Raw genomic sequence first — 16,795 nt, forward strand, 5'->3', positions numbered from 1 at the left:
CGCTGTTCAGAGTTGCGTACCTTAGCTTTACCATGATCCTCGTATACGAGTGTTCTCATACCAGGTTCTTTCCAAAAATAATCATAAGTTTGTTAGCATCATACCGTATTCGTTGATATCTCAAAAGTTGTAAGCAACCTGCACCCTGCTTTTCCCAACATCAAGCAAGACATACCGCTAAAATACTCTTCCAATCGGCGTTAAATCCAACTCATTCACGCACCGTTCTTTAAAATGCCGTAAGTCAAGGTCATCGTTGTATATAACGTCTCCCCCTACAGTATGTGGCGTCCAACAGCTCAGCCACGGGAACGTCCGCCTACATCCTCCTGGTGGTACAATACATGCCCTCCATCATCATCACCGTCCTCAACGCCGCAATTCCCATCGTCTTCAACATCATCGTCAAAGCTGAACAGTACACCCTGGACTTCGTTGTCAAGATCACCCTTATCAGGTACCGAAATGACTGGTTTGCTGGAACATATGTTGAATGTTGGACATAGCATCTGAAGATGAAGATGACCCATCTAAGACAATAAATTGAAGTCTATCCAGTTTGATAAGAATCTACATCGAAACTTCGCTTAATAAAACCAGAAGTTGTTATCCATAAAGTTGTGTGTTTTCTTATGTGTTTATGTGTCTTCCCAGGACTGTGTTCCTGCGCCTGGCCTCACTCGCAGTGCTGGTCGTGTCCTTGTATACGGACATCATCTGTGACCCAAGGGACTCGTGCCAAACAAACCAGGCGCCATGTACCGTCATCAAGGTAAGGCACCAGAAGGATTGTCTCATGGAGCCCCGGACCTGGTGCTGGAGGTAGTTGCTTTACTTCCTTCTTAGGCTGCTGTTAAAGTTGACTTTGTGACGTGTGTGACATCCATATATGACTGAGTTCTGTGTACAGTACTGACTTGTTCCGTTTAATGTCCATAGAATTATGTGAGTAATGTGGAATGGTCTGTGTGTAATGTGTGAGTGTTCTGTGTGATATGTGGAATGGTCTGTGTGTAATGTGGAATAGTCTGTGTGATATGTGGAATGGTCTGTGTGTAATGTGGAATGGTCTGTGTGATATGTGGAATGCCCTGTGTGTAATGTGGAGTGGTCTGTGTGTAATGTGGAATGGTCTGTGTGTAATGTGGAATGGTCTGTGAGTTATGTGGAATGTTCTGTGTGTAATATGGAATGTTCTCTGTGTAACGTGGAATGTTCTGTGTGTAATGTGGAATGTTCTGTGTGTAATGTGGAATGTTCTATGTGGAATGTGGAATGTTCAATGTGAAATGTGGAATGTCCTATGTGGAATGTTCTGTGTGTAACGTGGAATGTTCTATGTGTAATGTGGAATGTTCAATGTGAAATGTGGAATGTTTTGTGTGTAATGTGAAATGTTCTGTGTGTAATGTGGAATTTCTATGTGGAATGTTCTGTGTGGAATGTGGAATGTTCTGGTTGTAATGTGGAAGGTTCTAGGTGTAATATGGAATGTTCATTGTGAAATGTTGAATGGTCTATGTGGAATGTTCTGTGTGTAATGTGGAATGCTCTGTGTGTAACGTGGAATCTTCTGTGTTTAATATGTCACTGTTTTGTTTGTTATGTGGAATGTCCTGTGTGTTATGTGGAATATTCTGTGTGTAATTAGGAATGTTTTGTGTGTAATGTGTCACTGTTCTGTGTGTTATGTGGAATGTTCTGTGTGTTATGTGGAATGTTCTGTGTGTAATGTAGAATGTTCTGTGTGTTATGTAGAATGTCCTGTGTGTAATGTAGAATGTTCTGTGTATCATGTGGAATGTTCTGCTGACAGTGCTGGGAGACGTACGTGGGACAACAGATGTACAAGTTGGCCATCCTGAACTTCCTAGTAACCGTCGTCAAGGTGTTCCTGGTCGAGCTCCCGAGAAAGTAAGTCAACCTTCCAACGCATCATGTCAAACCAACCTGTCAAACACTCAAACTCAATGACAAACCAGTTGTTTCCTTGACCATTTGTTATCGGACCATTCATCTGAAGTTGGCCGCATCTTGCAACTAACGTCAACATAACTGTGTTGACAGGCTGGTGGTCAACAGGTGCAGGGCCAAGTTGTTCCAGATCATCGGGCCCCCGGAGTTCCAGATCGCACAGAACGTCCTTGACCTTATCTACACCCAGACTGTATGTTGGTAAGCAAATATATAATGTCTGAATTGAGTGCTTGTGAACATGCATTCACAAAGACAAAACTGTAAGTAACTTAGAAATGTATAACAGAAAAATAATGATCTGATGAGAAATCTGACATATCACCATAACTAAGGAAGAGAACATAAACATTATTGGAAAAAAAGATTCATTTAAAATTTTACAAAATTAAAAGTCGTTATTTAACCAATTCTTCAGTGCAGCGTAACACAAGTACACTTGAAGCATTCAAAGAAAAGGGGAGGGTTTTTTATTTAGTTAATCATTCATCCCACTATCATGACAAGAGGATATTGCGTGTGTCGAGTGAAATATCCTGTTTTTCTCATCGAGTGACGGGGGGAAAAGAGATATTTTCACGAGTGTCGTAGCAGTTGAGTATATGTGTTGTCCGCAGTGATCGTGTAGGCAGTGTATACTTTAAATTTAGTTGTAGTGAACAAGAACACCCCCTCCCCCCTTTTCTTTGAATTATTACGTTTAACTGGGTTACAGTGCTGAAAATAGAATAAATAACGATTTTAATAAACAATGTTAAAAAATGAAAATGAAAATTCTTTCTAATAATGTGTATATTGTTTAACAATGGAACTCAGTCGTGGACACGTCAGCAATCAGTAACCCTTTACCCTTATTGTAACAACATTCTTCACGCTTTAAACTTGTATCTTGTCAGTCGGTCCTCCATGTGAAACCACCTCTCTTCCAGGTTGGGATTCTTCTTCGCTCCCCTGATACCGGCCATGATAGTGATACATCTGTTTGTGTTGTTCTATGCCAAGCTTGTGAGTATGAAGCCAAGACTCGAAATACCCGTGTAAATATTTTTTTACCTACAACACTAATGGCCCAGTGAGATGTTAAAGCACGCCCTCGATACGATATTGGAGTGTGTAAATACTTTATCAACTATACAGAGATAGCTGGAAAGTGACTTTACCACCATGTTGTTCCGTCAGGTTTTGAAAGGGGCTGTTATGTTCCCAAGTCAATGATTACTGCTGCGAAATAGCCAGCCAGCCATTTTTTTAAATTTAATAATAAATAATTATACAGTAAACTACGGTTATAACGAACTCAAAAGGACCACTAATTTTAGTTCGTGATAACCGTAGATCTTTATATGCATATATACAGCATATACATCTATACAGCAAATTACTGGGACTAAACATAAGTTCGTCATATCCATCAGTTCGTTATAAGCATGTTCGTTTTAAACATAGTTTACTGTATTTAATAATAGATAGATAGAAAGTGACTTTGCTGTCATGTTGGTCCGTCAGGTTTTGAGAGTGGCAGTTATGCCCTCAAGCCACTGATCACTGCTGCAAAATAGCCAGCGAGACTGTAGGTTCTATTTAATATTTTGATACGTCAGTGACACCCCTCTTCATCCTCCTGTGTTGCAGTTGTCGGCCCTGGTGGCGTGCGAGCCGTCCAAGAGGCCGTACCGGGCGTCTCGCTCCAACTCCTTCTTCATGATGGTGCTGCTCCTGGCCTTCTTCCTCTGCTGTGTTCCCGTGGGCTACACCATGGCCGCGTGGGTATTCCGCTGACATTGTACTGAGTGAGTGAGTGAGTGAGTTGGTGTTCACGCCGCTTTGCACAGTGTTCCAGTCGTATCACGGCGTGTCAGCTTAATGTGGGAGGAAAGCCCAAAGTGATGCACGTCTCAGACGTTTACCACTTTGGTGAAACCCACGGGCACGGGTATGGTGCTGACAAATCTTGAAACATAATCGGGTCCTACCGGGATTCGAACCCACTATTATAGGTTTCTGGCGTGTCAAAGGGACACAATTCTGCACAACGAATTGCGGCGCCTTAGACCCACTAGGCCATCTCATTCAGGTGTAATTGAATTATCACATAAACCTAAAGTTAAATAAAGCCGTGTATGGAGTTCATGATTAGAAGACACGGGCTACTGGGTAGAGTCATGTGTCTTGTAGAGTTACTGCCCTTTTGACGCCAGGATCTGCAACCCACACCGATGGTTGACCCTTGGATTGTTAGCGACAATCACATGTTTAAGCATTTCATCGAATGGTGAACGTTTACGACCAGCGTTATGATTGAAATAATGTTCAAACTGTAAAACACATCGCACCTATACTTGAGAATTAGGAATCATCTCCATGGTGTGGTGGATACCAACGTTCGGAGTCAGTATACTGTGTCTGAGTGGGGTATTCGTGGGAAACTGCGACATGGTATCTCTGTGGGCTGGAGCCATTAACTGCCATAAAACCGGATCGGTACAAGCAGCCACACACGGGTGCATGCACACACGCACGTTACTATATCAGTGCACTAATCTTGAACGCGATTTTAAACCTCATTTCACCTCACCTCAGCTAGAAGTAAACATAAGTAGCATCAATTTTGTATCAAATCATGGTAGTGGTTGATTTAAGATATAGTATATTAACATGTCACATAGTCTACATTAAGAATAAACCAATGTATAAAATACCATATAAAAGCACTGTCCAGCTATTACTGTCTTATGAAATACAAAAAACATCTTTTGTAGCATAATTATTTTGGAACACTATTTCCGTCTTTTCATAAAAGGCATTAATAAAGAAAGAAAATACAAAACATACAATTTACGTCCTTGAAGATATGAATATTAGTTATTAGTTTTAAGGAAAATGTCAAATGTCATATTATGCTGATTTAGTTGTACTGTTTTCTTCGTTTAAATGAAGATTGAAGATATGCGGCTAAAGGATGACTGAATTCTTTACTTGACATAATAAATGTAAATTGGTCAATGAGTAACATTAGTGGGACTATCGGGTTCAAATGAAACATGTTTTCCTCCAGCTTGCCTCCCTCCAAGGGGTGTGGTCCGTTCCGCATCTACAACATGATGTACAGTGTCATTCAGTACACAGTAGCTGCATGGCCCGACATCGCCGAGACCATCTACAACGTTGCAACATCTGCTGCCGTCACGGCTTCAATCATTATACTATTGTGGTAAGGCAATTTGTTGAAGCATACAATCTCTCTTGTTTTAGGCCAATGTGTGTATGTTGTTTAATGTCGACAAGCCGGATCACTGAGCGGCCTCCGTGGTGTTGTGGATTGGGCGTCTGTTAGATAACAGGTTCTGGTGGTTCGATCCCCCGGCCTCGTCATACCTAAAGACATCAAAATTTTGTACTTTTTTTATCCTGCCTGGTGCTGGGCATTTAGGAAATAAATCGGCCCAGAGTCAGTATACTGTGTCTGGGTGGTGTATCCTTGTTAAAGGGCGGAATAGTACAAGCAGCCACACAAACACGTGAATGCACGTCGCTATGTTAGTGCAATGATCTTGGGCACAACGCTGAACCTCATTTTACTTCACCACAGCAACCTATGAAAAAATCAGTGCACGAAATAAGTTATGACGGTCCACCTCGTCGATAGGACACAAAGACCGCAATCTGTCAGGTCAAACACCCGGCACTTATTTTCAACCATAATTTCGGTGGGTTTTAGGCCACATATTTGATTACTATATACCTATACATGTGTGTATAATATTATAATGCTGTTGTTCCCGTTTCAGCCAAATATTTGGTTGAAGCACATTATGACTATATACATGTACCTATACCTGTGTGAATAATATTATAATGCTGTTGTTCCCGTTTCAGCCAAATATTTGAGTGAAGCACATTATTACTATATACCTGTGTGTATAATATCATAATGCTGTTGTTCCCGTTTCAGCCAAATATTTGAGTGAAGCACATTATTACTATATACCTATATTTATTATATACTTATACCTGTGTGTATAACATTATAATGCAGTTGTTCCCGTTTCAGCCAAATATTTGATTGATGCACATTATTACTATATACCTACACTTACTATATACGTATACCTGTGTGTATAATATTATAATGCTGTTGTTCCCGTTTCAGCCTGTTGGTGTATTACTGTTCAGCATTGAAGGGAGCCCACATCGAGAAGACCAAGACACTGATGCATCAAGTTAAAGTTGTAAGTTCCTCGGGAGAATAACACATCCCCGATTTCTTGAATGACTTTAACCCCAAACCCCAACCGACCCCACCCCCACGAGCTAATTTGCATATTTCGTGACGTTTGTCTTGTTTGTAAACAAACGCGAAATCAGAGTAGGGCGGTTGAATGAATATTTTTCGGTATAATTTACAAAGGGATTATATCAGAACCTGGCCTGCGCTGAGCATAAAACTAATGTATGCTCCATGGGGTGACCGGTCGCTTCTTATCCTGCAGAGTCGATACCAATGAAAAGAGGACCAAATTACAATGGTCATGACATCTCAGTGTACTTATTTATTACATGACACATATTTAACTAAATTACCAATAATCTTATCATAACATAACATAACATTACAATTGCTTTTTATCGCACGATAATGGGGAGATGGCACGGACTTCCATACTGAGGACGCCATTGCCTGTGAGAACAACACCAAAACAGGGTGGATTAATTGACCGAGGGTGTGCAGGTGCTAATGGGCTAAATTAGATGCTAAGCTGCCGTTGCATGGCAACTACCGCTGCCCGCCCCCTGGTAACATACATATTTTTAAGAAATGCAACGGCTGCTTAGCAACTACCGCTGACCGCCCTCTGGTAACATACATATTTTTAAGAAATGCTACGGCTGCTTGGCAACTACCGCGTTGCCATAGTAAGCTATAGCTGCCTAGCTCAGATCGCACAGAAGGCAACTTCCGTTGCCTGCCTAAATTAGCAAAAGTATTATGGCTGCTACCGCTGCCTGGCCAAAGTGGTAAAAGCATTGTGGCTAATACCGCTGCCGGGCCAATATACATGACCATTGGTTGCCAAACGTGAGCTTTGTTTACCATTCCACGATTCCACGGCAGGTTCCCACTTAATGTACCAAAAGTAAGTGATAAATAAATAATTGGATGATTGCTTAATTGTCTTGTGACAGTGGCACCATGTTGCCCCAAAACAATAAAGATTCAAGGCTTCAAATAACCATGTTCTACTATATTCCATTAAAATAACCATATGTGTCATCCATGTATTCCGCTTACATAACCACATGTGTCATCATTGTAATCCATCAAAATAACCACATGCGTCGTCCACGTATTTCACTACAATAACCACATGTGTCATCCTTATATTCCACTAAAATAACCACATGTGTCATCCATGTATTCCACTAAAATAACCACATGTGTCATCCTTGTATTCCACTAAAATAACCACGTGTCATCCACGTATTTCACTAAAATAACCACATGTGTCATCCTTGTATTCCACTAAAATAACCACATGTGTCATCCTTGTATTCCACTAAAATAACCACATGTGTCATCCTTGTATTCCACTAAAATAAACACATGTGTCATCCTTGTATTCCACTAAAATAACCACATGTGTCATCCACGTATTTCACTAAAATAACCACAAGTGTCATCCATGTATTCCACTAAAATAACCACATGTGTCATCCACGTATTCCACTAAAATAACCACATGTGTCATCCACGTATTTCACTAAAATAACCACATGTGTCATCCTTGTATTCCACTAAAATAACCACATGTGTCATCCATGTATTTCACTAAAATAACCACATGTGTCATCCTTGTATTCCACTAAAATAACCACATGTGTCATCCTTGTATTCCACTAAAATAACCACATGTGTCATCCATGTATTCCACTAAAATAACCACATGTGTCGTCCTTGTATTCCACTAAAATAAACACATGTGTCATCCTTGTATTCCACTAAAATAACCACATGTGTCATCCTTGTATTCCACTAAAATAAACACATGTGTCATCCATGTATTCCACTAAAATAACCACATGTGTCATCCACGTATTCCACTAAAATAACCACAAGTGTCATCTATGTATTCAAATACAATAATCACATGTGCTCCATGTATTCCACTAAAGAACCACGTGTCATCTTTGTATTCCGCTTAAATAACCACGTGCCATCTTTGTATTCCGCTTAAATAACCACGTGCCATCTATGTATTCCGCTTAAATAACCACGTGTCATCCATGTATTTCGCTTAAATAACCACATGTGTCATCCATGTATTCCACTAAAATAACCAATTCATTCAATTTTCATGTTAATAGCATTTATTTATTTTGGACTATATTGTTCATACACTGTCTGTAATTTATATAGTTAGAAATCTTAGCCCCAATGAATTATTAACTAATGCTGTTATTAGGGACATGTCAGAGAACGAGGCTTTCCCTCGTACCAGCATGATATAACGTACTATCTAACCTCAACCCGTCAGTCAGTACAACATGCATTGCCGTCCTATAGCTGGATTATTGCTAAGTGTGGCGCAAAACAACAAACAGTACCACGTGCACATCCTAAGCATGGGTGTTAAAGCTTATTGCAGAACCTGAAAACGATCGATTTGTGATTGAAGTCAAAACAAAATACCAATCTGTCTTACAAAATGCAAACCCTGATTATGGGTATTGAAGAGTATTGTTGAGCCTAATACCTATGGATTTCTTATTGAAGTCTAACAGCTGTGAAATGAACATCGAGCCATGACATCTTATGTCCTTCATTGGTACAGCTCAATGCGATTTCGACACAGACTGATGCGACACCTGCCCGTTTGCAGGTGGTGTGAGAAGCATGTTATAGTTCACTTTGACACACCGTAATCGGGACGTCGATGTAAATATCAATATACAATATACGCATAACTGTAACAGCTTTAACATACACAATTCATTTTACAGCAATCAGTCAACTTAGAACTCGAACCGTTACAGGGAAATCAATACGATAGTGGCAACCGAAGGGGTGGGGTGGGGTGGATTTGGGTATACGTGCCTGTGACAAGCCCGTGGTACCAAGATTCTCTTGTGATTGACAGCGTGCTGGTGGGGGTTGGGTTTCTGAGGTTGAGTTGAGTGGGGTTATAGTTTTCTAGCACATACATATGTTGTATCTGTAAGTGACATATCAGAAGCTGCAGGATCAATGATGATGATGCTTGACGTATGAAATTCAATTTATTTATTCATTCAAAGCGACACATGGTTCAGATGGTCGAACATTTTTTTAATCAGAAAAGGTACTAGCTCATTTACCTTCGCGCTGAAAGAATAAACAAGGTGTAGTCGCTTTCTCTCTTCCCAGCCCATCCTCTAAATGATATAATTATATGTTTAATAAGTAGAATTTTGGAGTTGTGTATCAATGAAGACATGATTGAATCATTTAAAAAGAGAAACTGACTTCCACTTTGTTTGAGTTTAATATAGTGAGGGTCAAACTGTCTGAACGCCGGAGCTTGCAAACTCACACAAAGTGAAAGTCAATTCTTGTTTCATGTCACCAGCTGGCATCTCGTAGGATATTTCATAATGTCTAATTGTGAACGTGGACAGTCGAAACACGACCGACTCTATCGCTGACAAAAATAGTGCCTCAATATAACAATGCCCTTCAGTAATATCATAACATCAAGTGTAGTTTAGGTACACCAACATTAGATTATAATGTCTGTTTAGAACCATCTCAGTATGTCAGTCACAATGTTAGCGCGACGTTACACATTGAGCTTACGAACGTTTATCAATTCTACCACAGTCCAAAAATGCCAACACGGTCACAAACATCTTTTCCACCTCAAATATATTCGCTCTATTATTACTGACAAATCTTTTAAAAATTATACAATTATGAAACATATCAAACTGTGAATCAGTAATTTGTTAAATCGTTACACATTAAATATATACATTGAACCAGTATAGAACCTGGCAAATCCGCTCGCAGGGTTCAAGCAAAACTCGGCATAGAACTGGTCATGTGACGAAACCGTCTTTCCCCCCGTCCGTGATCCAACTCCTGTTGACTTATCCCTCCGCCTGTTGTTGTTATCGATAGCCATGAAGACAACTTTTTGTACGAAAACAAAATCACATTTGAGATCTGACAAGGATGAGTTGCAAAACATGGGCATCTTTTTTTTGTCATTACCAGACGAGCTATCTTAGTTCTTGCATTAGACCCATTAAGATCCGGGTTAGAATAGGTCTTCAGCAACCCATGCTTGCGGTAAGAGGCGTCTAACGGAAGCGGGTGGTTAGGCTCGCTGACATGTTTGATGCATGTCATCGTATCCCAATTGCGTAGATTGATGCTCATGATGGCAATGACTTGATTATCTGGTCCATACTCGATTATTTACAGACCGCCGTCATATAGCTAGAATATTGCTGAGCGAGGCGTTAAACAACAAACAAACGAAGTTCTCGCATTGATACATCTTGCACTTAGCTTCATCCTATGGAATGCTTACTTTAGTACATATATAGATCAGAATTCCTATCACAACACTAAGTGACGTGTTTTATCTGTCTAGGAGGGACAAGACAAGCGGTTCCTGCTTGCCAGGCTACAGGAGGTGACGGGCGAGACCACACCCTTTCTGAAGGGTCGCAGGACACCCCGTGGGGTCAGCCAGAGACCTGATTCCGGCAGCAAGAGGAAGCCCCGCACGAGGGACAGCCAGCGTTCGGACACCCGCCTGAACATACCACCCGAACAAAGCAATGGCAAATCTCCGCACCCTAATCAGCCAGCTGACGACGATTGGTGATCTGCATGTGACCATCTTGCGTCAACTGTCTGAATGTTTCTGCGCACCCTGTGATAAAGTGTTAAAGTTATTTTCATATTCACTGTGCCAATATATGAAAATTGTTATGTACCTATTGCCATTTAAATCTGTCTCTTATTTAGCCGCTGCACGTTGCCATGATGGTTCCGTCTGACCACGTGTTGACTTCTCCTACCAGCAGCTGTCATGAGGAACACAAGAGTGGCGATGCTTTGACCTCGGTGTCACAGTCACCGCTCGTTACACCCACGACGAATATGCTGTAACCAGGTTGTTTTTGTTCATGACCAGACAAATGTTCCCAACCACAGCCATGATTAGTTGACGAATTTGTTGTTAAGTAACTCTGAAACATGAAACATTAAACTTGGAACAATAACACGAAACAATAAACATGAAACAGTAAACAAAACATTAACGAAGCAACATAAGACATGGAACAATAAACATGGAACAATAACATGAAACAATAAACATGGAACATGAATTATTAACGAATAAACATAAAACATGGAACAATAAACATGGAACAATAAACATGAAACATAAAACATTAAGGAGAAAAACATAAAACATGGAACAATAAATATGGAACAGTAACATGAAACAGTAAACATAACACATTATCGAAAAAACATAAAACATTGAACACTAAACATGGAACATGAAACATTAACGAAGAAAGATTAAACATGGAACAATAAACATGAAACAGTATACATTGTGAACATACACGGTTATTGCTATCTTGACGTGATCAATCTGTGATCTTTTACCTGTCTAGTTGATATGTTACCTGGTCAATCTGTGATCTGATCATCTCTTACCTGTCTAGTTGATTTGTTACCTGGTCAATCTGTGATCTGATCATCTCTTACCTGTCTAGTTGATATGTAACCTGGTCAATCTGTTATCTGGTCAATCTGTGATCTGATCATCTCTTACCGGTCTAGTTGATATTTTGCCTCCTCAATCTGTTACTTGGCCAATCTGTTATCTAATCAGTCTTTCACCTGTCTAGTTAATATGTTGCCTCGCCAATCTGTTACTTGGTCAATCTGTTACCTGGTCAATCTGTTATCTGATCAGTTTTTCACCTGTCTAGTTGATATGTTGCCTCGCCAATCTGTTACTTGGTCAATCTGTTACCTGGCCAATCTGTTTTCTGATCAGTTTTTCACCTGTCTAGTTGATATGTTGCCTTGCCGATCTGTTATCTCATCATTCTCTTACATGTCTGTTTAATCTGTTACCTCGTGACTGTGTAACCCGGTCATTGTGTTACCTGATGGTCAATCTGTAACCTGCCACCCAGTATTAAGACTAACTGTAGTGTGATAAGCCTGTACCTTATGTATACTCTGTGTTTGGAACGATTAGTATCCGTCCTGTGTACAGATCCAGTGTCCATGTGTTGTGTAACAAACCCCATGTCGTCTATCCGAGGGTACCACGTGGATGTGGCCACACTTTTCTTGTGATAACAAATAATTTCCCAACGCAGAATGTTTCCAATCTGCATAATAAAATCTATAATGATAATATTTGCACAATTCTTAGTTCGTAAAGATACATGAATATTATGCTATATTTTTGCATATATGTAATAGGTATGTATTTATACTGTATATACATCAAGTGTACACAATGAACAGTATTTTTCTTATGCGGGGTCGCTCTGAACCACAGCGGAGGCAACCCCTAGCCAGGATAGCTTTAATACACAGGATACCTTCATCTGGCTTCACCTCCTGTCTCTGCAACAGCCTCATTCCGAACTCCTTTTGACGAGAAGTGCTTTCCTAGTGTTCCGTTCTCAGTGAGATGCTATGTACAGCTGACAGATGCTATGTACAGGATGTACACGGATGTGGATTCCATTGCTGCGAAAACGTCCAAATCTCCCAGATCTCGTCACTGGTCACGAATCTTGCACCTTTAGTTCGAGTGAAGTGCCTTTCAATGTACACGACTAACCATTGACACATGGAGATGGGGTGCACCTTATCTGGAGCTGAGATCTAGTGTTATTCCACGTGATTCTTTCATGTGGCCAAGATTTGTTTTTTGTTGATTATTCTGTCTATTTCTGAATAAATCTACCGTGAATGTGTGTTGTTAGTAGTTTTTATGCTACCCATGAAGATGCGGTTTTAAATTATCTTCAGCAAGCCATGGTTGCTGAAAGTGGGTACAAACATGATCGAGTAGTCAGGTATGTCATCATATCCCAATTGCGTAGATCGATGCTCAGGATGTCACTGGATTGTCTGGTCCAGACTCGATTATTTACAGACCGTCGTCATGTAAAACTAGTGCTGAGTACGGCGTTAAACGGTGGGATACCTCGGCGGCTACTCGTCACGTTTGGGCGTCAACGGGGCTACCTCTACACAGTAATCAGAACCGAAGCTGTGGAGGACCTCGTGTATCGTCACAGCGTAGAGGTTGGGCACCGCTTCGATTCGTATGATGACAGCCATTTGCAATGAGTCCTGTCCTCAAGTGACAACCGAATCGACGTCTGTCCACCAGGGACCCATTCCACAAAGCGACATTAGCGCTCAGGTGATCGTAACTCCGATTCTTTAACATTGGCTAACGATTGTAGTAGCGCTTAGAACGTGGAACGGGGCCTAGAACCTTACCTTGAGGAACCGCTTGAGAGCAGCAGGAATAGCGTCCAGGAGAGTTATGAAACTCATCCTACTGACACAGCAACAACAGAGGTTCCGTTTGGCATGGTGTTAAGCACTACAACCTTGGCATCTGAGAACTGGTTGAAAATCCATTGTTCGGTTGAAAGTAGGTTCCTGTTCCATGTGATGGACGAACCATTGATGATTTGGAGGTCAGGGGATATGGCGTATACACCTTGGAGCACATACACATACACATTTGGAGCGGCTGCAGTTGCCACTTCAGCAGATCCGACGTCTGAGGGAGGCCGTCATTCGGGCACGTGGAGAGTTTACTTGCTACTGAATCTTTGAGCTACGGGCGTCGTCATGTAGGGACTCAAAGCATACTGGAAAGGGATATGTAAACATCATTAGTAAATTCATTCAAATTACTTTTTTTCTCACATTTTGCTGGCGATACCTGTATATTTGTAATTACCAGTTCTCTAAAGTGCTAAGTATCGCCTACTGTAAGTGTTTTCTTAGCACGTAGTGTTGACACAATAGAATAGCCAAACATACGGGTGTGGGGACACATCAAGGTAACAGCTATACAAGGAGCAAACGCCATCGATGAGTCTTACATGAGTTATAGAACTTATACCAACAGCACAGGAGTAATGTTGATGTCCTCGTGCTTGATTGTTCATCTGTGTTGAACACAGGATTATATATTCCAACGAATGTCTCAATATATTGACATGTGTAGCTTTACAATGCTAATTCTAATTTTGTTCATGATACAGGGGGTCGTTCGGGCAGCAAGTTCATTCAAGCCAGACAACAGTCAAGGATGACCATCCGGGTGGCCTATTACTATTATGCACGCATACCGTATGAAAGATTTTATTGTTGTACATATTGCCTCTACGTATCGACTGACTTAAACTGGCCCGGTTGTAACTAGATCTATATTTGTAGTATTTTGTAGTATTTGACGTCAGCGGTTATACCTGGTGGCAACCGACGTCAGCGGTTATACCTGGTGGCAGCCGACGTCAGCGGTTATACCTGGTGGCAGGCAACGTCAGTGGTAATACCTGGTGGTGGACGACGTCAGTAGTTATACCAAGTGGTGGACGACGTCAGCGGCTATACCTGGTGGTGGGCGACGTCAGTAGTTATACCTGGTGGTGGACGACGTCAGTAGTTATGCCTGGTGACAGCCGACGTCAGCGGTTATACCTGGTGGCAGGCACGTCAGTGGTTATACCTAGAGGTGGACGACGTCAGTAGTTATGCCTGGTGACAGCCGACGTCAGCGGTTATACCTGGTGGCAGGCAACGTCAGTGGTAATACCTGGTGGTGGACGACGTCAGTAGTCACCGGTTATACCTGGTGGTGGGCGACGTCAGTGGTTATACCTGGTGGTAGGCGACGTCTGTAGTTATACCTGGTCGTGGGCGACGTCAGTGGTTGTAACTGGTGTTGGGCGACGTCTGTAGTCAGTGGTTGTAACTGGTGGTGGGCGACGTCTGTAGTCAGTGGTTGTCACTGGTGGTGGGCGACGTCTGTAGCCAGTGGTTGTAACTGGTGGTGGGCGACGTCTGTAGTCAGTGGTTGTCACTGGTGGTGGGCGACGTCTGTAGCCAGTGGTTGTAACTGGTGGTGGGCGACGTCTGTAGTTATACCTGGTCGTGGGCGACGTCAGTGGTTGTAACTGGTGTTGGGCAACGTCTGTAGTCAGTGGTTGTAACTGGTGGTGGGCGACGTCTGTAGTCAGTCGTTGTCACTGGTGGTGGGCGACGTCTGTAGTCAGTGGTTGTAACTGGTGGTGGGTGACGTCTGTAGTCAGTGGTTGTAACTGGTGGTGGGCGACGTCTGTAGTCAGTGGTTGTCACTGGTGATGGGCGACGTCTGTAGCCAGTGGTTGTCACTGGTGGTGGGCGACGTCTGTAGCCAGTGGTTGTCACTGGTGGTGGGCGACGTCTGTAGTCAGTGGTTGTCACTGGTGATGGGCGACGTCTGTAGCCAGTGGTTGTCACTGGTGGTGGGCGACGTCTGTAGCCAGTGGTTGTAACTGGTGGTGGGCGACGTCTGTAGCCAGTGGTTGTAACTGGTGGTGGGCGACGTCTGTAGTCAGTGGTTGTCACTGGTGGTGGGCGACGTTTGTAGCCAGTGGTTGTCACTGGTGGTGGGCGACGTCTGTAGTCAGTGGTTGTCACTGGTGATGGGCGACGTCTGTAGCCAGTGGTTGTCACTGGTGGTGGGCGACGTCTGTAGTCAGTGGTTGTCACTGGTGATGGGCGACGTCTGTAGCCAGTGGTTGTCACTGGTGGTGGGCGACGTCTGTAGCCAGTGGTTGTCACTGGTGGTGGGCGACGTCTGTAGACAGTGGTTGTAACTGGTGGTGGGCGACGTCTGTAGTCAGTGGTTGTCACTGGTGGTGGGCGACGTCTGTAGCCAGTGGTTGTCACTGGTGGTGGGCAACGTCTGTAGCCAGTGGTTGTAACTGGTGGTGGGCGACGTCTGTAGTCAGTGGTTGTAACTGGTGGTGGGCGACGTCTGTAGTCAGTGGTTGTAACTGGTGGTGGGCGACGTCTGTAGTCAGTGGTTGTCACTGGTGGTGGGCGACGTCTGTAGTCAGTGGTTGTCACTGGTGGTTGGCGACGTCTGTAGTCAGTGGTTGTCACTGGTGGTTGGCGACGTCTGTAGTCAGTGGTTGTAACTGGTGGTGGGCGACGTCTGTAGTTATACCTGGTCGTGGGCGACGTCAGTGGTTGTAACTGGTGGTGGGCGACGTCTGTAGTCAGTGGTTGTAACTGGTGGTGGGCGACGTCTGTAGTCAGTGGTTGTAACTGGTGGTGGGCGACGTCTGTAGCCAGTGGTTGTCACTGGTGGTGGACGACGTCTGTAGACAGTGGTTGTCACTGGTGGTGGGCGACGTCAGTAGTCAGTGGTTGTAACTGGTGGTGGGTGACGTATGTAGCCCCTGGTTGTTACTGGTGGTGGGTGACGTCTGTAGTCAGTGGTTGTAACTGGTGGTGGGCGACGTCTGTAGTCAGTGGTCAGGGCTTGGTGATTTGATTGATGACGTGTCAACGAACCCCGACTGTGTAGGTCGTTGCTCACGATACCCATCACTGCGTTGTCAGTTACAGACACATGGACACACACGCATGCACGCACGCACGCACGCACGCACGCACGCACACACGCACGCACACACACACACACGCGCGCGCGCTCACACATACACATTGTAGAACCACAACCTACAGATTATACATGCCGTGTTTGCCATAGTG

At 42.9% G+C, this 16,795-nt stretch overlaps 2 protein-coding genes across 2 annotated transcripts in view; one reads left to right on the plus strand and one right to left on the minus strand.

Annotated features, from left to right (window-relative positions):
* The window catches only part of LOC139468616 (transmembrane channel-like protein 7), a 27,875-nt gene extending 14,913 nt beyond the window's left edge, over positions 1-12,962 (plus strand). Inside the window, exons 9-17 of the mRNA XM_071250733.1 lie at positions 282-457; positions 655-772; positions 1,817-1,914; positions 2,068-2,175; positions 2,904-2,979; positions 3,607-3,737; positions 5,030-5,185; positions 6,125-6,203; positions 10,608-12,962. Of these exons, the coding sequence (XP_071106834.1) occupies positions 282-457; positions 655-772; positions 1,817-1,914; positions 2,068-2,175; positions 2,904-2,979; positions 3,607-3,737; positions 5,030-5,185; positions 6,125-6,203; positions 10,608-10,844 (1,179 nt within the window). The 3' untranslated portion in view covers positions 10,845-12,962. The remainder of the gene's footprint in view (positions 1-281; positions 458-654; positions 773-1,816; positions 1,915-2,067; positions 2,176-2,903; positions 2,980-3,606; positions 3,738-5,029; positions 5,186-6,124; positions 6,204-10,607) is intronic.
* On the minus strand, positions 12,500-16,628 carry LOC139469254 (uncharacterized). The gene is made up of 5 exons (XM_071251395.1): positions 16,595-16,628; positions 15,179-16,179; positions 13,841-13,893; positions 13,514-13,571; positions 12,500-12,622 (listed from the first exon to the last, which is right to left on the minus strand). Exons 1-5 carry the CDS (start codon positions 16,626-16,628, stop codon positions 12,500-12,502), a joined length of 1,269 nt encoding a protein of 422 aa, XP_071107496.1.
* Between the last annotated feature and the right edge of the window lie 167 nt (positions 16,629-16,795).

Source organism: Haliotis cracherodii, unplaced genomic scaffold (genome assembly GCF_022045235.1).
Source record: "Haliotis cracherodii isolate W230 unplaced genomic scaffold, xgHalCrac1.p SCAF_2, whole genome shotgun sequence".
Lineage (NCBI taxonomy): Eukaryota > Metazoa > Mollusca > Gastropoda > Lepetellida > Haliotidae > Haliotis > Haliotis cracherodii.